The sequence below is a fragment of the Halichoerus grypus genome, chromosome 2, assembly GCF_964656455.1.
Source record: "Halichoerus grypus chromosome 2, mHalGry1.hap1.1, whole genome shotgun sequence".
Lineage (NCBI taxonomy): Eukaryota > Metazoa > Chordata > Mammalia > Carnivora > Phocidae > Halichoerus > Halichoerus grypus.
Window position 1 is genome coordinate 188526992 of NC_135713.1, and position 21688 is coordinate 188548679.

The 21688-nt window shown below is 40.4% G+C and overlaps 2 protein-coding genes across 2 annotated transcripts; both read right to left on the reverse strand.

The window, feature by feature from the left end:
* Window positions 1-4678: 4678 nt before the first annotated feature.
* KRTAP3-1 (keratin associated protein 3-1) lies at window positions 4679-4972 on the reverse strand. Its single transcript, XM_036068541.2, has one exon. It carries the CDS (start codon window positions 4970-4972, stop codon window positions 4679-4681), a length of 294 nt encoding a protein of 97 aa, XP_035924434.1.
* Window positions 4973-21083: 16111 nt separating this feature from the next.
* LOC118520476 (keratin-associated protein 9-3-like) lies at window positions 21084-21467 on the reverse strand. Its single transcript, XM_036068538.2, has one exon. It carries the CDS (start codon window positions 21465-21467, stop codon window positions 21084-21086), a length of 384 nt encoding a protein of 127 aa, XP_035924431.2.
* Window positions 21468-21688: the final 221 nt, after the last annotated feature.

The following is a 21688-nucleotide window of genomic DNA, read 5'->3' on the forward strand; positions in this document are numbered from 1 at the left end:
CAGCAGCAGGGCACACAGCAAGCCATGACGTTGGGAATCTGGTTTGCTCTTGGTTTCTTGGAAAGATGAGGTTTCTGAGGTACAAATGTCTCCTCTTGCTTTGAGGCTCTTATATACCCTCCCCAGTGGGTGTTGGTCCAACCAGAAGGCATCTTCTCATTTTTGCTTATCCCACCCTTCTTCACTAAGATTCTCTAATCAGTTTGGTATTTACTTGTCCATTAAGAGTCCTGCCCTTATTAAGGTAAATCATGTTTTTGACTCATCATGTCGTTTTTGTCATAAGGTGATTACATTTTATCTTCACAGGGTCCTGGAATGCCAAACCTTATATGAATTATGGATAATCAGTGTGAGAGACAATTTAGCTATAGTTTCAGAGGCTATATTCATTTCCTTGTTTTTCTCCCCCTTAATTTAAAATAATATGCATAACATACAATTTTTAATTACTAATTTCAGTATGTATAACTCAAATGGTTAATTGGACCATTCTCTCAATAAAGTCAACAAGGACATAACTATTTATAGATGAATGTTGCATATGGCTATATGCATCTCAGACATATTTACTTTATTTATTGAGGCTATAATTCAGGTTCTATTGAGCAAGTGGGGTGAGAGCCAGAATGGAATAAGATGAAACTCCTTTTCATTATTTTTACTCTATTCCAAGTTTCCGAAGGTTGTATTACTCTGTTGGTTTTTTTTTTTTTAACGGTCTTTACTCAAAGTTATGCCAATCTTCTAGCGAGTCAAAATGTAAATTCACTGGGAAGAAAGATCCACCCAGTTGCTGACTTTTGTTAAATGTACCGTTAAAAGAAAATCACCTCATCTTTATTCATTTTCAAATGAATGCTGTACTAAATCTAAAATAAGTTGAAACAAGGTCTAAAAGCGTAAGTCATAAGATTCACAAAACAACAGTGGGTTCAGGAAGTGGATCTGATCCAATGTGATTTAGAACTATAGAAATCCTTTTTTCACGGGCTTACTTCCTGCTGTGCATGTTTATTTGTTTTCATATCTTGGATCTTCAATTAGGTTGTAAATTCCTTTGAGGAACCTCAATTGGCCTTGATTTGCCGGAGTCTTAGGTTGGCAGATGAGAAAGTGGGACTGAATAATCTGCAGGGTGTAATATCCTGATTCCAGCATCTTCACATACTTCCCCTTGATCAGCACAAAACTATCCAGGTAGTAGAATCTAAATTACATAATTTGTTGGATGGCAAGTTGTTGAGGAAACACGAAGTATGGATTCTTTGGTGGGGTGTTTCTGAGGGGACATTACTGAAAACCAACTTGGCCTGTTTAAAAGAGAAGCAACCTGGCTGAAACAAACAGAAAATTTAGTGGAAGATACTAAATGTCATTGGTAAATAAGCCTCACGCATTTTATGAAAAGAAAAACTCGTTAGTGAAGTTGGCTTGATTTTTGCTTAAATATTGATATGTATCACAAAGCTTATTAAATAAAAAGATTAGCGCCTTATTTGTTTCAGAGGTACAGATCTGAGATTCAACAGTCATGCACAATTCACAGCGCTTACCAGAACACATACCCTCCCCAGTGTCCATCACCCAGTCACCCCATCCCTCCCACCCCACCCCCCACTCCAGCAACCCTCAGTTTGTTTCCTGAGATTAAGAATTCCTCATATCAGTGAGGTCATATGATACATGTCTTTCTCTGTTTGACTTATTTCGCTCAGCATAATACCCTCCAGTTCCATCCACGTCGTTGCAAATGGCAAGATCTCATTCCTTTTGATGGCTGCATAATATTCCATTGTATATATATACCACCTCTTCTTTATCCATTCATCTGTTGATGGACATCTTGGCTCTTTCCACAGTTTGGCTATTGTGGACATTGCTGCTATAAACATCGGGGTGCACGTAGCCTTTCGGGTCCCTACTTTTGTATCTTTGGGGTAAATACCCAGGAGTGCAATTGCTGGATCATATGGTAGCTCTATTTTCAACTTTTTGAGGAACCTCCATACTGTTTTCCAGAGTGGCTGCACCAGCTTGCATTCCCACCAACAGACGATGGACTCTGAAAAACAAACTGAGGGTTCTAGAGGGGAGGGGGGTGGGAGGATGGGTTAGCCTGGTGATGGGTATTGAGGAGGGCACGTTCTGCATGGAGCACTGGGTGTTATGCACAAACAATGAATCATGGAACACTATATCTAAAACTAATGATGTAATGTATGGGGATTAACATAACAATAAAAAAATTAAAAAAAAAAAAGAAATAAATGAAACCTGTACCTCTGAAACAAATAATACATTAGATGTTAAAAAAAAAAAAAGAAGATAGTAGGAAGGGAAAAATGAAGGGGGGAATCGGAGGGGGAGACGAACCATGAGAGACTATGGACTCTGAGAAACAAACTGAGGGTTCTAGAGGGGAGGGGGGTGGGGAGATGGGTTAGCCTGGTGATGGGTATTAAAGAGGGCATGTATTGCATGGAGCAGTGGGTGTTATATGCAAACAATGAATCATGGAACACTACATCAAAAACTAATGATGTAATGTATGGTGATTAACATAACATAATAAAATTTAAAAAAAGAAATAAATGAAATAATGCCCATGAAGCACAAATTAGAATGTCCAGTAGATATTCACCAAATGTTAGCTATTATGAATGAAAGTAGCAAAAGTGATAAAGTGGGATGGAGTTGGTTAGTGGCATGGAGTACTTGTTACTTGAAATGCTTCTGGACGGTCTAGAACCATAGACTTTTAAAGCTGAAAGTGTCTCTGGAGAGCTTCTGGTCTACCAGCCTGTTTAACTGATTTAAGACCTGAGACCCACAGAGCTCAAGTGACTGGCTCAGGGCCACAGAGGCAGCTCAAGCGGAGAGCCACACATTTTCTGGGTTCCATCTGGGGCATTTTAACTAGCACCAAGGATCTTTGAATGCCTAAAGATCCACAGTGGTAGTACTTGGACACTCAGACTTATTTTCAGTATTAAAAATAAAGTCTAAATATTTATCCCTTACAAGCATGGATGAAAATGTCAAACTTCTTTGCTTTTGACTAAAAAAGAGGTAACTTGGGTATATTAATCCTAAAATTCTCACTAATGCTTATAAATGTATTTATGAACAAACATGAAGGAAGCAATGAATTACAGTTTTACAAAGGCACATGGGAAAAATAATGTTTTTCAAGAAATAAGGGGATGCCTTTTGGTGAGAAAGGTAAGAACCGTAGTGTGGCAGTAATGGCGAGTGAGCATCTCTCACCATCCAGAGCGGGGCTCTGTTGGGTTGTTTGATTCTCACAGTAATCCTGAGACACGAGCAGGGATAAGAGTATCATTTCTGCTGTGATAACAAGGAAACTGACGCTGGAAGGGAAGTGAATGGCCCAAAGTTCCAAGGCAAGTCCAAGAAAATATATGAGATTGCACGTTGGGTACTTTCTGTAAAAACCTTACACACTTGGAATTTTCCAGGACAACTAAGGAGATGAATTAATGGTCATCATAAAAGTTTTGTTCTAAGAGGAACTGTGTGTTTTTGCTTCCAGAATTGTGTGCCTATTTCTTGTGGATGGAGACTACTGCTCTATAGCCTGATATTTTCAGTTCATTTTAACGCCATGATATTATATGTCACTTGGATTAGTAAACTTTCAAAGATAATTCTGACTCATGTAAACCAAGCCTCATTTGAGAGGGCAAGGAATACCCAATGAATGCTAATATTCAGAATTGATTTTTCTAGAAGACGGAATATATCAAGAAATGGGTGTTTGTTCTTCCCCAAATTACATTGCATTTTGAACTTGGAATTTCACTAATGACTATAAGGGAATCAAAATTATTTCTACATGACAGCAAAGTGATCAGTTTATTTAGTCAGTTAAGGAAGAAAGAAAAGTCAATTTCAGGGACAATGGAAATTAAAATAAGTAAAACATTTAAAAAACATCAATCTCCAGGTTCCAGCATAGGGCTTGGCATAGTGGTTGTCTTCAAAAAATACCTATTAAATAAAAAGATCCTACAAAATGACCTAGTGAATTTTTCACTTTTCAACCCATCACAAAGAGCCAGTATCTAATTTTCCTTTTTTTTTTTAATTAAAGATTTTATTTATTTGAGAGAGAGAGAGAGCATGAGAGGGGAAAGGGTAGAGGGAGAAGCAGACTCCCCGCCGAGTTAGGAGCCCGATGCGGGACTCAATTCCGGGACTCTGGGATCATGACCTGAGCTGAAGGCAATTGCTCAACCAACTGAGCCACCCAGGCACCCCAGTATCTAATTTTTCAATGATTCCACCACATATGCTGTCCCTTCTGCTGGGATAAATCTTGGATAAGATGACCTGCTATTCAGGTTTAGGTAGGCATTCCACTTTCCCTGGGAGGAAATATGATAATAAATCATCACAAAGCCACATTTGCTAAGCCAGAATAGAGTTTATTAAGGAATAGTCAAAACGGTTATTTCTCAAAGAACAATGAAATGGCCTAAAAGACAGAAAGAAGGTCTCCAACTCCACTCAAAGGAGGAGAGAAGAAGTTGGGTGAATTCATGAAAACATGGCCCAGGGACTTGGGATTGATTTAGCCTGATGTAGGTAGTAGCAGGTGTTGAAGTCCTGTTGATGAGCCCCACATTCCTGAACCTGTGCAGAGACGTGTTGCTTAGCAGGGTTCACAGGGACTCTGACAGCCAGGCTGAACATAGGTGGTCAGGTTGATCCCACTCATTCCAGGAGTTGGGTAGTGTGAATTGAGCAGCCAATATGTTGGCACATAGGTGTCAGGCTCACAGCAGGGTGGGGGGCAGGTGTCGCAGCAGGTGGGCTGGAGGAGGCTGATGTCATGGGGGCAGGTGCTGGGCAGGCAGACTCCGCACCGGCAGCATTTGTCAGAGGAGCAGATGGTGGTGGCGGGGCCGGTGGGGACACTGCAGCAGCAGGGAACACAGCAAGCCATGGTGTCAGGAGTTAGATTTTTGTTGGGTTGAGAAGAGAAGTCTATTGGTGTCTCAATGCTTCTCTCTTCTGCCTTGGCTCTTATATACTCACCTCCCTGGGCGTCAGCCTATTACCAAGATTTTTTTCCCCTGTGTTTCAGTTTATAGCTATCTCCATTAAAACCATCTAATTACTTAAGTGTTTATTACCTGAGACACACTCTTTATCTCATAAAAGGGGTTTAGGTTGTTTTGTTGTCAAATTAGGACTCTTCATGTTGGTTCTTTGTCACTTTAAGGACATTTCATTTCAGTCTTCAAAGGCAATGAATCATTATCCTCTAATCATTATACATCATTAGTGATGGCCTGGTATGCTAGGTATCTGCAGATCATCCCCACGTTTGTCTACTTTCAGATGATGAGATAAGTAGGCTTTTTGATTGCTAGTCTATCAGCAACCAAAGATTCTATATGATAGTTTAGGTCTTCTGGCTGAAAAAGTGCTAAAAGTCTTAGATTTATTTTTCATGGCTCCAAGAAGCTGAATTAAGATGAACAGATGGGGGCGCCTGGGTGGCTCAGTCGTTAAGCGTCTGCCTTCGGCTCAGGTCATGATCCCAGGGTCCTGGGATCGAGTCCCACATCGGGCTCCCTGCTCGGCAAGAAGCCTGCTTCTCCCTCTCCCATTCCCCCTGCTTGTGTTCCTGCTCTCGCTGTCTCTCTGTCAAATAAATAAATAAAATCTTTAAAAAAAAAAAAAAAGATGAACAGATGGGATCTATAGAGAAGGAGATTCTGATTCTGTGTAAAGGCTTTCTTAGAGAGCTGTAAAAATAATTCGCCTTCTGTTCCCTCCACGCATGTGGTGAACAATAACATGTCAGGGACAGGCAGATGGGAGTCAGGAACTGTAAAACTCCATCCAACAATGTCATGGATTAAGATTATTTGTGACCCAAAGAACAGGCGTATGGGGCCATTTAGAGACAAAACAGTGCAGTGTATTCTAAAATGAGTTCCATGAACATCTGTTCGAAGGAACATTAAAGGGTTCTCTGGTAAATACATTTGGGAAATAGAGTTCTTCATTGGTGGACCTTCCAGAGCCTTTAATATGCTAAAGCACTCTGTGACTTGCCAATAAAGAGCTAGAACATGTATTTTTCTCCAAACTTACTTGGCCATGGAATCATTTTGTTAGTTTCCATATGTTAGCTTCATAAATTAGTGTTCTATGGAGCACACTTGGGGAGATTTCCAAGTTACATCTAAACCACTAAAGCCCTAATGATAGAATTATTTAAATAAATAAAGGCATAACACTTGCTGTGATGTTTTAGATGCTTTGGAGTAGGAAAATATACATATATATATTTAAAGATTTTAGTTATTTATTTGGCAGAGAGAGACACAGCGAGAGAGGGAACAAGCAGGGGGAGTGGGAGAGGGAGAAGAAGGCTTCCCACAGAGTGGGGAGCCCGATGCTGGGCTCGATCCCAGGACCCTGATATCATGACCTGAGCCGAAGGCAGATGCTTAACAACTGAGCCACCCAGGCGCCCCTGGAGTAGGAAAAATATTAAACTAGTAAACCTTCAGAAATATTTTACTTTGAAAGTCTTAAAGAATGTTTTCTTGACTCATCTTCATATACAATGGCTCAGGCTTTAAAAAATTAGAAAATTGTACATCATAAGGGTGTCAGAAGCCAAAATCAACAAGATGATGGATCCAAAAGATGCTTAACATTAAAACTGCTTTCATTTTAGCCATCTTACCACTATTAGAATGATTTTGTGGTTTTGGATTCCTCTGCTAGAATTTTGCTTGTTGTCCACGTTACTTCCATAGATATCTCTTAGTTCAGTCAACCCCTCCTTGGCTGAACACCTGCTGCAAGTCAGACATTGCGTAAAAAAAGGAGCAAATAAGAGCCTGCCCTTGAGGATGTTGTAGAGAAGAGACACAGAGAAGTAAACTGGCAAATGACAACACAGGGTTGTACATTCAGGATTTTTAGGTGAGGTGTGGGAGTTTGGAAGTAGGTACCACTGACTTTACCTGGAAGATTCAGGAAGTACTTCATGAAAAGGGAACAATAGTGTGGGTAGGGAAGCATGATTAGGAGCTTAGCAGGTAGAATGGAATAGGAAGGGAATTTCAGCAAGTGAAGCAAGGAAACAACGTGCCTCCGTGTGTTCATGGGATGGCAGAAGTGTTGATTGGGGGAAGCACAAAGCACGAACTCTGGATCTCCCTTTCTTAGGGAGGCTGTGGAGGAAAACAGTGGGAGATGGAGTTGGAAAGGTGGGTTAGTGCCACAGTAGGAAGAATTTGCTCTGTACCTAGAATGCTACACTCAGGATTTTGAACTTCAACCTCTTGGCAGTGGACATTAATTAAAGGTTTTGAACAGATATGGGACATGTTTGGATTTGTTTTTAGAAAGATGACTAGTTTTTGAGTAGAGGCTCAGCAGCAGCATCACTTACTAAGTATTAGGCCTTGTGCCGAGTGTTTATGTGTGTTGTACAGTTCTCACCACAAGCTTATGATATACGCAAAGTTGCATCCCTGCCGTTTTACAGATGAGGAACCTGTGGGTATAAACAGGCTAAGTAACTAGTAAGGGAGTAAGTGATGGAGCTGGCATTTGAAGCCAAGCAGTCTGGCTCCAGATTCTGCACTTTAAACCACGATGCTATATTCCCTCTTGGTGGGTGGGTGGGTGGGGGTATTGTTCTGACTAGAGTGAAGACAATCCTCAAGATGAGTTGGTGTAAGATTGGTGGGAAGGGTGGGATCAGGTTATTGAAGGTCTTGAGACCATAGAAAGGGAGCTGATTTTAGAACCTGTTTTCTTAACCAAAATGCTAGCGGTAGAAAGGAGATAATTTGAAGGCAGGGACGGTGGATGGGAAAGTATTTGGGTGTTCTACGGGGATGTTGAGGACAGTGTGATTTCTGTCTTAGAGGGTATCGTAGAGAAGAGGGGCTATATCTGGGATTTCTCATCACATTATTCAATTTCCTGGGGACCACTAGTGGCACATCAGTTTCCACAACAAAACTAATATTCTTGTTTTTAAGATGACTACAATATGGTCATCTTATCCTCAGCTAATAGGTAGCATTTATTGAATATATATACCATGTGCCAGGCATAGTGCATAGTATTTTATGCACATTTTCTTCCTTATTTCTTACAACCCTATAAAACCAGGACTGTTACTACACCAACTTCCCAGAAGACAAAACTGAGAGTAAGGATATTAAATAATGATTTAAAGTCATACAGCTAGTGAATGGCACCTTGTCTAATAGCAATTCCTCACACTTATGATAAAAATCAGCATTTTTCTGGAATTAAATTTTACATAACTAAATTGTGTTCATTCATTTTTTTAAATTAGTTAATTCATTCAGCAGAAGACCCAGCACTGTGAGTCAGATACGGAAGTTAACAGGTAAGATAAGGTCATTGTTGTTAAGGTGTTCATTCTAGCAGGGGAAGACAGACAATAAAAAAATGAAAGAGTGGGGGCACCTGGGTGGCTCAGTCGGTTAAGTGTCTGCCTTTGGCTCGGGTCATGATCTCAGGGTCCTGGGATCGAGCCCCGCGTTGGGCTCCCGGCTCAGTGAGGAGTCTGCTTCTCTCTCTACTCCTCCCCACTGCTTGTGATCTCTCTCTCAAATAAATAAATAAAATATTTTTTAAAAAATGAAATAGTGACCATGACAAGTGACAAGTGCCAGAAGAAAATGAAACGGTGAAGTGACAGAGTGGTTGGAGGTGATGCGGTACACTCTGCTGGTCAGGGCGGTCAGCGACAGCCCTTGCCAGGTGGCTGGAGTGCGTGCAGCAAAAGACCAGTGTGAAAGTAGATGAGGTTCACAGAGGTAGGCAGGTGCTGGGCCGTGTAGGATTTTGTAGGTTCAGCAGAGTTTAGGTTTTATTCTAAAGGCACTGGATGCTTTGCAGCAGGGGGTGAAAACATGTGTTATGTTCTGGGGAAAGGGAGGTCCTGCAGGTCCAAAGTGGAAACAGAGAGGACAATCTGTGGTCCAGGTGAGAGGATGAGCCGTGTTGCCAGCGGTGGATGAACTGGTAAGAGGTGGAAGAGTTGGGGAGACATTTTTGAAAGTAGAGATGGTAGGTTGTGCTGATCAAGAAGATGTGTGGAGAGACAGACCAAGGACCATGTTTAGGTCTCAGATTTACTCATAGGCAAGAGGGGAGCTGAGCCACAGAGCTGCCATCTGGGTTGGTGGGAAGGGGTGGATGATGAGGTCAGTGTGGGACCTGCAGGGTGAGCAGCCTGAAGCCCATGAGAGGGAGCAGGGCTGAAGACACGGGAGGCTCCAACACCCAGACGCAGAATGTGCTTACTGCCAAGTTCTTGGCCTGGGATGAAAGGTCACTTTTATGTGTGTTAGTCACAGTTTGTTGTGAGCCTGTGAGCCTTACCAACATCCTGGATTTCTGGGGTGCTGTCAGGAAAACCCTCCCATGATGGCACCTCCCGAGTCAGCAGGAATGTCAGTGTGGTGAGATTTCACACTTCGAGGCAATTCAATTTTCTTTAAGCCTGATGGAGCACTTCATCCCTTCACAAAAGCAGGCTATAGGAGCCTTTTCAGTTTGTCATCCTAATAAAAATGCCTGTAAGTAAAAACATTCGGTCTTTGTTTTCTGAATTGCATGATCTTTTCAATTTCTGGGGAACTCCTTTATAATATCAGTTGGAAGAAAAAAATAGCTGGTATCAGGACTGCTATGGACATCAGTCCTTTCATTGCATAATGTCCACTTTATTCTTTGCTGAGCAGGCAGGCAAAGGATTCTGGGTTTGGATTAAGTGGTGGACTTTGGGGACCTTTTCCAGATATCTTCTAGTGTGTGGTTATAGCCAAGACAGATATAATGCTTGCCAGCTTATTAGCCGTGTTGTTTGGGTTTCTTTTAAATGGAAGTAATGTTTTGTGACTTGAAGACCGCTGATACTGACTTAAAGGGAGTGAGTGAACCCTTCCACTTTGTCTCACATGGACATATATGATCCCGATGCAACATGCCAGAGCCGGTCTCACAGTACTACAGCACACGCATGCTTCACCCAGCTTCTGCTGGCTGGCAGTGCTGCCTATTTTTCTTGGGGGTTAATTCTCATGTGTTATTGTGGGCTGTAGAATGTGCAGATAGTAACAGGAAATTATACACAGTTAAGGTATAAAATATATGTGTTAAGTAAAATTAACCTGGTTGGGAAAATGGATGTTCAATAAAATTTGAATCCCTAATATATGCCAGGCACTAGGAAAATCAAATTTTCAGCTGTTCACTGTGTGAAATCTAATATTGAGACAGTTAAACACAATTATTCTATAGTAAACTTAGGGTTTTACATCCTAGGAATTATTTGCTAACAATAGTTATATCTTATAATTTTATTTTAAATTGGATGTTTTTGTCCATTGATTGGACAAATCTGATTACTGGATTGAATTAAATAGCTACTGGATTTCCAAAGAATTCCTGTAAGTAGTTGAAATTTTTTTTAAATTAAGATGATTAAATGTTTATGTATTTAAATATTAGCTGACATGACTTTAAAATATATTTTGAGTTGTTTACTGTAATATACAGCTGATTTTATAATAACAGCAAACCCTTATATAGCATTTACTGTGTAGCAGATGCGGTTCTATGCTTTACATGTATTATGTCATTTAATTCTTACAACAGCCCTATGTGGTTGGTATTGAAGGTATCCTTTGTTTTATAGATGAGGGAAACTGAGGCATAGAGAGAGTAAATAAGTTGATCAAGGTCAGCAACTGGTAAATAGTAGAGTTGGGATTTGAACCCTGGCTGTCTGGCTCCAGAGTCTGTGTTCTTAATCACTGTATACTAATCCATAGTCTCTCCATTGTTGACTATTATATTTTTGAAGAGAAAATATGTAATTTACTTTATTTCAGCCAGGCTTTGTTGATACCCTGCTATTCGCCTTGCACTGTGCTAGGAGATTTAGGGGACTCAGGGATGGTTTAGTTTCTACTGGAGTTCGTTGGGCACTCAGGACTTGAAGTTGAAGCAAAGTAGGAAAGTCATTCCAATTGTAGTGAGCAGCTGCAATAAATGCACAGATGTGGAAAAGAACAAATTGTCATTAGGAGGCAGTGAATAGTGCACTGTGTCTAAACAGTAGTCATGTGAGGTAAAAGCTAGATGGAGAGTCTTGACTCTCAGGCTGAGGAGTTTGAATTTAAGTAGGTAGACCATTGAGAGCCACTGGCATGTTTTTCTAAAGCAGGGAAATCACTTCATTAATCTCCCCATTTGTAAAATACCACATTGCTAGAATGTATGAGGAATAAATTAAATAATGCATTAAAAATGTTTAACATGGTGTCTGGAACATAGTGCTCAATAAATGGTTCTAAATAAGGGTAGTTATTGTTAAGTAAATGAAGGGAAGCTGGAGTCCTTTTTCCATCATTCACAGGTAAACACCTGTGAATTCTATTTAACAATGGGGTGATCAAGGGGTAACTCTAGGAGTTTAGCTTTCCAGTCTCTCAATGTCTGAAAAGTCTTCTGCCTGTTCACAGTCTTCACTATAACTTTGCCACCAGTAGGGGCTCCACCTCTACAAAGGAAGGACTAGTGGCCCTTAGCCTTGCTTTGCTGGAACCCTGTGAGGCTACTGGGAAGCAGTGTCTCCTTCTCTAGTACCTTCTGCCATGTGGCCATTTTGTGGAGGTAGTCCAAGCAAACCCTCAGTAAGATTTATTACTTAGAGGGTACTGAAGCAAATCTGTCAGCTTGAGTATGGATTTCTCCATTCTGCATTTCTCATCAATATCTGTGGTTTATGGTAAATGATGCAACTCACATTGAAATTCAGTTTGAAATTTTAACTGGAGAACCAAGATGTATTAGGATAGCTTATAATCATAGTTGGTCAGCATTCATCAGTAGGAATTGGCTTCTTGGTCTGTTGGGAAGAAGTATGTGAAGAAAGAAAAAAGAACAGAAAGGAGAGGAACATCATATGTGGGAAAAAATTCCCACAAATTAAAAGTGTGCAGATGAGTTGGATAAAGAAGGAACAACCACCCAAATGGAGTAAAACATCACCCTGGGCAGCCCTCATCCTAGTTTTCTCAGCTTTATCATCCACTCTTGTGTATCTGGGTGTTGTTAGCCTCCTAATAGTCAACAGGGTTTTGTGCTTCTAAAGATGTACAATTGAATGGAGAGGAGGAAGAGAAAAAATTATTAATTTTTTTACATGCCAAGCATATTACTATTGATAAACTTATTTGATATAGGGACACTGAGATATTAGAACCCCCATTTGATAGGCAAGATAAAACTGGGTAGATTTGTGATTTTCATCTTAGGTCTTCTGATTCCTTTTTTTGTCCCTTCCTACAGTTAAAAACGTCTTTAGAGTGATCAAAGTGTAGAACCTGTACTCAAATACAATATAACAAGATATTTGGCTTACTTCCAGTCTCAGCCCCTGGGCCACACTAATTTCTGTTCTTAACCTTTGTGTGCTTCTCTCTCATTTTTGTCTCTTCTCTTCAATAAAACAGTAACTGTTGGGGTGAAGTTTCAAAATTCTAACCTCAGGGGCGCCTGGGTGGCTCAGTCAGTTAAGCGTCTGCCTTTGGCTCAGGTCATGATCCCAGGGTCCTGGGATCGAGCCCTGCATCCGGCTCCCTGCTCCGTGGGAAGCCTGCTTCTCCCTCTCCCACTCCCCCTGCTTGTGTTCCCTCTCTCGCTGTGTCTCTTTCTGTCAAATAAATAAATAAAATCTTTAAAAAAAAAAAAAAATTCTAACCTCAGAGTTTCCTGAATTCTATCTTTAGGGTTCATTATATTGTCTCCTTCCTCCCTCATGATGCCCCCTAGGGGAGAACCATGAATTCCTCCTGCTTCAAGATCTTCCTGGCTATTACTCTAGATAAACCTCTGTCATCTTGACTCCTCTCAAACTTTCTCATGGCTCACCACCTCAGTGGCTTTGAAAATCCAGAGTTCCTTCACTTCTCCATCCCACAACGTTATAAACCTACTAGGATCTTTTCTGCAGGTCTACAGGTCTCATCTTTTGAACAAATGAATACTATCTTTATTCTGGTTCCATTCAGACCAAGATTCCTCCCATCCTTTTGAGAAAAGATTTAGTTTGTCTCTTCCACCTAAGATAAATACTATATTGAAAAATCTTAAAAAAAAAAAAAAGAAAGAAATGAAGAGCCCCAATATGACAAATATTTGGTGCTTTGGATTAGTCTCTCTGAATCTCACAAGAACACTTTTACTTAACTCTCAAATCCCCAGGCTCACCCTATGGTTTTCATGTTTCAGTTGATGTGATGATTCAACATTTTCTCCCTTGAAGTTTCTCAAAATCCCTTTGTATTCTTGGGCTTTTAAAACTAAGTTTGCCTGTTAGTGTTTAATAGAATAACCATGATGGAAAGCAGGTTTCTCAAGTCAGAGTTATGGTTTTGGGGATAAGTCAGTAATTAACAAAGGGCCATCTGCTGTCAGTTCTCCACGGCACAGCCCACTTTGCATAGAAGGTTTTTAATAGAAATGGTAGAGCTTCCTTAACTACAGAGCTAAATGGTGCTGAGTAATCTTTCTAATTCCTCAGTCAGATTCTGTCAGGCCTATAATGTAATTCTCTGGCTGCCATCTCCAAAGCTCAGAGACATTTTTTCCATAGTCCCGTTCCTAGGGTTAACCAAAGTAAGTGGGAAGTTGAACAAATGGTTCAGTAAATGATCTGAATTTTTAAAGGCAGTAAGAGTGTAACAGTGAGGATCCCTTCAGGAAACAAGAACCACGCCCATTATTTGAATCAAGTGAATTTTATATGGAGAATTTTAAAATAAGTTCTTAGGTAACTAAAAGGGTTAAAAGGGGATACTGAGATGTTACAAATATAAGAACTGCAGAAAACCCTGGGAATGATAGTTTCTTTCAACAGAGGAGGGAGGGAATTAACACTTAGAAATTTAGAGAGGGGGTTGTCCTGCAGAACCGAGACTCCGATGTTTCAGGAAAACTGGCAGGCTGGTGACTCTGAGTGGGGTGTGCAGTGAAGCAGCTTCTACAAGTGTTGAGAAAACTGCAGACTGGATTTAGGTGCTTCTCTGGAAAGGATCTGCAGCTGCTGGAGTGAACAAGTGTTATTGGGAGATAATCCTGGGAATTGTCAGCAAACAGGAAGTCCCAATTAAGCAGAAGGAAGCAAAAAGGAAGGAGCATGTTCCTTCTTCCTCTTCAGCTTTGCAGCTTTCCTCTGTCACCCCCTAGTGGTAAAGCCCGACAGAGTGGTTTGCAGAGCATCACAGGGCTGACGACAGCAGGGAGGGCATGAAGCTGGGACAGTAACTTAACACCTGGCACAGAGGAGCTTACTCTGAAAGCCCACAGCTTCCCAAATAGGCATCTTTAAATCAGCTGAACCAACGAAATCAGAAAGGGAGACAAACCATAAGAGACTCTTAACTACAGGAAACAAACTGAGGGTTGCTGGAGGGGAGGTAGGTGGGAGGATGGAGTTATTGGGTAATGGGCATTAAGGAGGGCATCTGATGTAATGAGCACTGGGTGTTATATGCAACTGATGAATCACTAAACTCAAGCTCTGAAACTAATAATACACTATATGTTAATTAATTGATTTTAAATAAAATAAATAAATCAGCTGAACCTCCCCACACCATTCTTCATTTCCAGTTCCTTAATTTCATTGTCTTGTTATGAGTTTTGGAGTCAGAGTTGGGTTCATATTTTAGTTTTTACTTCTGAGCTATGTGACTATAAGCAAGCTATTTAACTTTCTTTATTCATTAAAAAACTACTTTGAGATATGATTGACATACAAAAAGCTATTTAAATTTAAATAACTTGATGAGTTTGGAGATAAGTATATACCAGTGAAACAGCACAATCAATGCCATAAACTCCCAAAGTTTCCTCTTCTTTTTCCAACTTTTTTGTGATAAGAACACTTAATATACATCTTTTTAGCAAATTTTTAAGTATACAATACAGTATTGCTAACTGTAGACCCTGTGGTACACAGTAGATCTCTAAGACTTATTCATCTTGCATAACTGAAGCTTTGTACCCTTTGACCATTACCTCCTTAATTCTCCCCACCCCTGAACCTCTGGTAACTGATGTGAAATATTGGGGTTCAGGAGCAGTCAATAAAGAATTCTTGAAACATCTTCGGTGCAAAAAGGGTGGTTTTATTAAAGCACAGGGACAGGACCTGTGGGCAGAAAGAGCTGTACTGGGGTTGTGAAGAGTGGCTGATTGTATACTTTCTTTTTTTTTTAAAGATTTTATTTATTTATTTGAAAGAAAGAGTGAGAGAGAGAGGCCAAGAGGGGGTAGAGTCAGAGGGAGAAGCAGACTCCCCGCTGAGCAGGGAGCCCGATGTGGGACTCAATCCCGGGACTCTGGGATCATGACCCGAGCCGAAGGCAGTCGCTTAACCAACTGAGCCACCCAGGCGCCCCTGATTGTATACTTTCAAGTTGGGAGGGCGTTAGGGATAGCATGAGTCTCTGAGGAACTTGGAAGCAAGATTTCCAGGACCCTGAGGGGCTAGTAGTTGTTAGGAAAAGTCCATTTACTACTATCTAGTAAAACTTTAATCATGAGACCCTTCAGGTGAATATCAGTGTTCCATATGCTTGGAGGATGATTGCTAACCTATATCTTGGGTGGGGGTAGAGATAAAGGAAGTTTCCAAAGGGATTTTTGCAGGATCCTGGAAGTCTGGCTAATGTCAAGCTAAGGTTGTCTTTTGCCTCTAGCAAAGTATTAACATTGAGGCAGTTGAGTTCCGGGAGAAAGGTTACTTGGCCTGTATCAAATACTTGTTAATGGGCTGTAAGTTGTAAGGAAATTTAATTTTTTTTTTTTTTTTTTGCCTTTTTCTCCACATGAGTAACCACCATTCTATTCTCTGCTTCTATGAATTTGACTATTTTAGATTCCTCATAAAAGTGGTGTCATATAGGATTTGTTCTGTATCTGGCTTATTTATGTTAGCATAATCATCCATGTAAACAACATGATTTTCCTTCTTTTTTAAAGCTGGATAATATTCCATTGTATGTAAATATCACATTTTCTTTATCCATCATTCATTGTTGGATACTTACTTTGCTTCCATGTCTTGGATATTGTGAATAATGTTGCAGTGAACATGGGAGTACACGTATCTCTTTGAGATCCTGATTTCAGTTTGTTTAACCTCTTTCAGATTTAATTTACTCATCTTACAAAACCAAGATAACTGTTTCACAGAACTGATGGAATATTAAATGAAATTGGGTTCATTTGAAGTTTAGTCTGGGTACAGCATATGGCACTAAACAAGGGAAGGAGAAAGGAGAAGAAAAGGAAGAAAATACACAGTTTCTATAATCCTTCTAATTGGTCATAAGACTGTAGTTGATATTTATAACTCTGTGCCTCCACTACGCATTTCATGTTTTCTTTATGCTCAATCAGGACTTCAACTGGTTGAGATTCTTCACCTGATAGGGGATGATTTAAATCTTCATTTCTGAAAGGAAAATCCGTAATGGTCCTGTCTTTTTCAGGTTGTCAGTAGATGGGTTACGCTAGCACCCTCAAATACAGTATATATTGAATTCAAAATGCAAAAAAGCCCACCAAGAGTTGTGCTTTTCCTAGCTGAAGATAGTTCAAGGGACAACAGGTTTTCTTTCACTTTAGAAAGGAGATCTCAACATGTTCTAGACAATTTGACTCCAAGAGGTTTCACTGAGGTGGTGACCTCCTTAATTTTTGTGGGGTTTATCTCCAACCCGGGAGTTCACATGTGTTTACTAAGACATCTAAAGTACTTGCTACTTCCTGCTCCTCAAACAGTTAGCACAATGTCATCACTGCAGTGGACTGATATGATGTGTGCAATGTCAAGATGGTTAAGATCTCTGCTGAGTATATTATGACAGAAAGCAGGAGAGTTGACACAGCCCTGAGGCAATATTTGTAAGGTTACTGTTAGTCATAGCAGTTAAAAGCAAACTATTTCTGATTGTCCTAGCAAACTGATATGGAGAAAAAGGCATTTTCATGTCAAAAACTGCATACTTCCAGTTGCCAGGGGCTATGTTGATTTGTTCCATGAAAGACACTCCATCTGGAACATCAGCTCCAGTTGGGGCCATTACCTAAATTAGTTTAAAATAATGTAGATAATTACTCTTATATTCTGATTTGTCTGCTTTTTCCATAGGACAAACAAGAGAGTAAGTGGGGAGATGCTAGGTATCACCACCGGGCTTTATTCAAGTGTCTGAAAATGGCACTCATCTTCACAATTCCTCCAGGGATCTGATATCATTTTTTATTTACTACCCTTGTAATGAGGGGAACGTCCAGTGGCTTCTACTTGGTTCTTCCTACCATTTGAGCTTTATTCCTCCAGCCAGAGTGCTAATGTGGGGATTCTGCCAATTGTCAAGAAGATTATCCGAGTTACAGATTCCCAAATTGAGGAATTGATCTCTGGACCTACTGGGTCCACTTTGATTAAAATGAGTGGTAAGACTCCAACTATCATCTGGCCACCATCAGCCACCACTTTCACTGATGGACTGGAGTGACATTTTGGGTCTTTAGGAGTTAGTGTCAACATAGTGTCTGGTAATCCCTTGAGTAGGCAGAATTTGGGGCCCTATGCCCTCTGAGCCCTGGTGTCATACCCATCAATATGTTACAGGACAAAAGGGACTTTGCTCTTGTAATTAAGGTTACTAATAAGTTGACTCTAAAATAAAGAGGTTATCCTGGGCTATCCAGGTAGACTGAGAGACAGTAACTTAACTGACACAAAGAGGAACTTGTTCTGACTTCCACAGCTTCCAAATAGCCATTTTTAAATCTTCTGAACCTCCTCACACCTCCTTCAAGTCTAGTTACTTAATTTCATTCTCTGTGAGTTTTGGAGTCAGACAGATTTGGGTTCAGATTTTACAGGTTTTGTTTGTTTGTTTGTTTACTTATAAGAATATGTGATTTAAGCAAGCTACTTAGATTCATTTAGACTTACTTTCCTCACCTACAAGCCAGGATAACAATATCTATTTCAAGGATTGATGTAAGTGTTAAATGAAATAAAGTGTGCAGAAAGTGTAATTAGCCCATAGGTCACGGTGGTTCTCCACTCTCTCCTTCATGCCTGTCTTCCCCATCATTTCCCCCCTTTTCTTTTCTGCCTCTTGTCCCTAGTCTTTTTCATTGTTTTTTCTGTCTTTTCTCCTCTATTTTGTGCTTTTCCTTTTCATTCTTTTCTCCATCATTTATTACCTTAATCCCCCCACCTGATTTTCTTCTATCCCTTTTGTTATCCATATACCCATATTATAGTCAATGAACCTCAATTAAAAATTCTCTCTTTTGCTTTAGAATTTGTAATTGATGTGCTTTTCCTATCACTTAACTGTTTATGCATCTCAAGTCCTTATAGGTGTCATATATAGGAAGTTTCCATTTTGAGAGCTTACTGCAGTCTATTGCATAGTGTAGTGGTTAGAAATGTTCTAGGTTTCCAGTTTTGGAAAAACCAACAGATCAAAGGACTTACTCTTCTCACAGGTAGGCAGCTGCTAGTAATGGTGCAGAGGCTCAGCTATGTCAGGACCAGTGTCCCTTCCATTGTCTTGAGATTTTGTAGTTCCAGGAATCATATCTGTGTTTAAAGTGAAAAGAATAGTCTGGGTGAAGAGGAAGTAGAAGCACCAGCAGTATATCTCCCTTTTATCAATAAAAGGAAGGTTTCTTAAAAGCCCATAACTGACTTCTGTTTAGATTTCACAGGCCAGTCCTGTGTCTATTTCTATAACTTTATTTTTTTAAATCTATAAGCTTGTTATTTTAGTGCTGGACTACAGGCATCTGCGGGGCATAGTAGTCAGAACATTTTGGCAACATTTTAATGTCTCTATGGTTTTGTCTTTTTCAGAATGTCTCTAGTTGGAATAATATAGCACATAGCCTTTTTAGATTGGCTTATTTCATTTAGTAATATGCATGTAATATTCTTCCATGTCTTTTTGTGGCTTGATAAATCATTTCTTTTTATCACAGAATAGTATTCCATTGCATAGATGTAATACAGTTTGTTTTTCCATTCACCTATTGAAGGACATCTTTGTTGCTTCCAATTCTTGGCAATTATGAATTAAGCTGCTATAAATGTTCATGTGTAGGTTTTTGTGTGGACATAAGTTTTCAGCTTATTTGGATAAATACATAGCACAATTGCTGGATTGTATGATAAGCCTATGTTTAACTTGGTAAGAAACAGCCCAACAGTCTTCCAAAGTGGCTGTGCCATTGTGCATTCCTACCAGCAGTGAGAGAGAATTCTTGTTGTTCCAGTAGCATTTCACCAGCATTTGGTGTTGTCATTGCTTTGGATTTTAGCCACTCTAATGGTGTGCAGCTTGAACTCTTTTTCACTCTTTTCCTCCCATTTAGAATGATCTTCAGGGCCCCAAAGATTGCTTCCCTTGTGAAGCCTTTCCAAGTGCTGCTCCCGACATAACCCCTGCTGGTCCCAAAGTGATCTTTTCCTCTTTGAAATCCCATTTCTGGCCCTTCCATCTTCTTTTTTGCAGTCTACATAACCAAGATATTACTTTCCACAGCAATGGCCATCCAGAGCCTCTCCACAATTTCTGAGCGTTCCTGAGGCATTACTTTCTTGTAGTTTCCCCTGCTCTGTCTGGGTCCTGGGTTGTCTCCAACTCCCTTTGAATCAACCCAGACATGAAACTCAGCTCTTTCTCTGGTATTCACAGGAAAGTTGACCTACCCTAAGGACTGTGGGAGTTTGGTAACTTAATGGGGATGAATCATAGAGTAATATTCATGACCTTCTGACTGGGTCTCTCCTCTCTTCTTTCTTCTTCCCCACTCCCTTTCTGGAGTAAAAAAAAAAAAAAAAAAATCCTTCTCTCTGCCTCATGTGTAATTATTTTACATCCTTCTCTTAGGGTTTTATGTTTGCTAACATGCATGTCACATGTGATACACCTATTGTAAGTTGGACCATCAAGGCTTATTGGCCACAGAAGCATCTCCCTAAAGTAGAGGGAGATTTTTTTCTACCAACTATTAAGAGAATACAGTTTATCTTGTTAAATTGTTTGTAGCTATTTTCACATATATACTTTTTCTTACTGGATAGCAAAGTCCTCAAAGATAAGAATTAAGTCTTCATCTTTCTGATCTCCATAGTCCCTGCTTTAGAAGTGGTGGTCAATAAATGTTTATAGAATGACTGAATGAATAAAAAAAAAAGAATGAATGAATACACTATATATGATTTCAGTTTCTTTTAAAAAGAAATAAATGTATTTCTTTCAAGTAGGCATTCACAAATTATCACAGTTAACCCATTTTAGGTACAGGTGGAAACACAGACTATGGTTTGTTTGCCCAGTTATAGTATTTATTAAGAAATGACAGAAAACACTGTATCATAGATGTAACTGAAATAGCCAGCAGACAAGATCATTATGATCCCACCCTGCAAAAAAAGGGATGGAATCAGATGTTGAAAGATGAAAAAGTCTAGCCTACTCCTTAGAAAGTGAATGTTGAGTGAAGAGTCCATTCTCTCTGGTAACAACTGAGGAGAGTCACTTGACTATACTCTGGTGCCTTTGATGTTAGGAAAAAATATTAGGTAAACAGAGCTAAAAATAGATTATAAAGCAGGGGAGAATTAGATTTGTGGGTAGTTCTCAAGGATTAATTCCACAGTATATCAGTAATTTTCAACCCTGCAGAAAAATCAGAAATAGTATATCCAAAACATTTGATAGTCAGCTGGTAGGTTCACAGCATTTCTGTGTCGGCAGTGGACAGTCAGGGTATTCACTGCAGAATGAAATCAGATAAAACTCATATACTTGGTAGCCCCCATAACAAAAACACAAATGGAAGTCTAAGAACTTGTGGTGGTCCAGTGGTGGTTGAGGAGATATGCTATTCAGAGATCCTGTGTCCTGGGCAACTGGAAATCAGCAGCCTGGCTTTCAGCAGGTGGGCTCACAACAGCTGGGCTGGCAGCAGTAGCAGCAGCAGGCTGGGCGGCAGCAGGACTGTCCGCAGTAGGATGGGCGGCAGCAGGGGGCCTGGGCGTGGTGCAGCTGGCAGCAGGTTGGGGGCGTGCAGCTCACCACACAGCAGGGGGGCAGGCAGGTGTCCTCCACGCGGCAGTCAGGGCGGCACCACCTGACTCGGCAGCTCACAGCTCCGTAGCCACCCTCCTGGCCACCACCAGTGCCACAGCTGGTCCCACCGCAGCTGGGCTCGTAGCAGCTGGGCTGGTAGCAGCTGGGCTGGCAGCAGCTGGAGCCACAGTTCCCACTGGTGGAGCAGGTGGGAAATCCACAGAAGCTAGTGGAGCAGCAGGCCATGGTCAGGAGCTGGGTTGAGAGTTGGGTTGCTTGTAGGTGTTTTGGTGGTAAAGTCTATGTCAGGCAGGCCTTTTATATATCTGAGCCAGCTTCTATTTATAAAATTCTTAACATATCTTCCTTGTTTTTGTTTAAATTTGTTCCTCATTGGTTCTCTGATTGGCGTACATTGAAATACTTATGACCCATTATGAGCAGCAGTTTAGAAATTACTTTGTTTT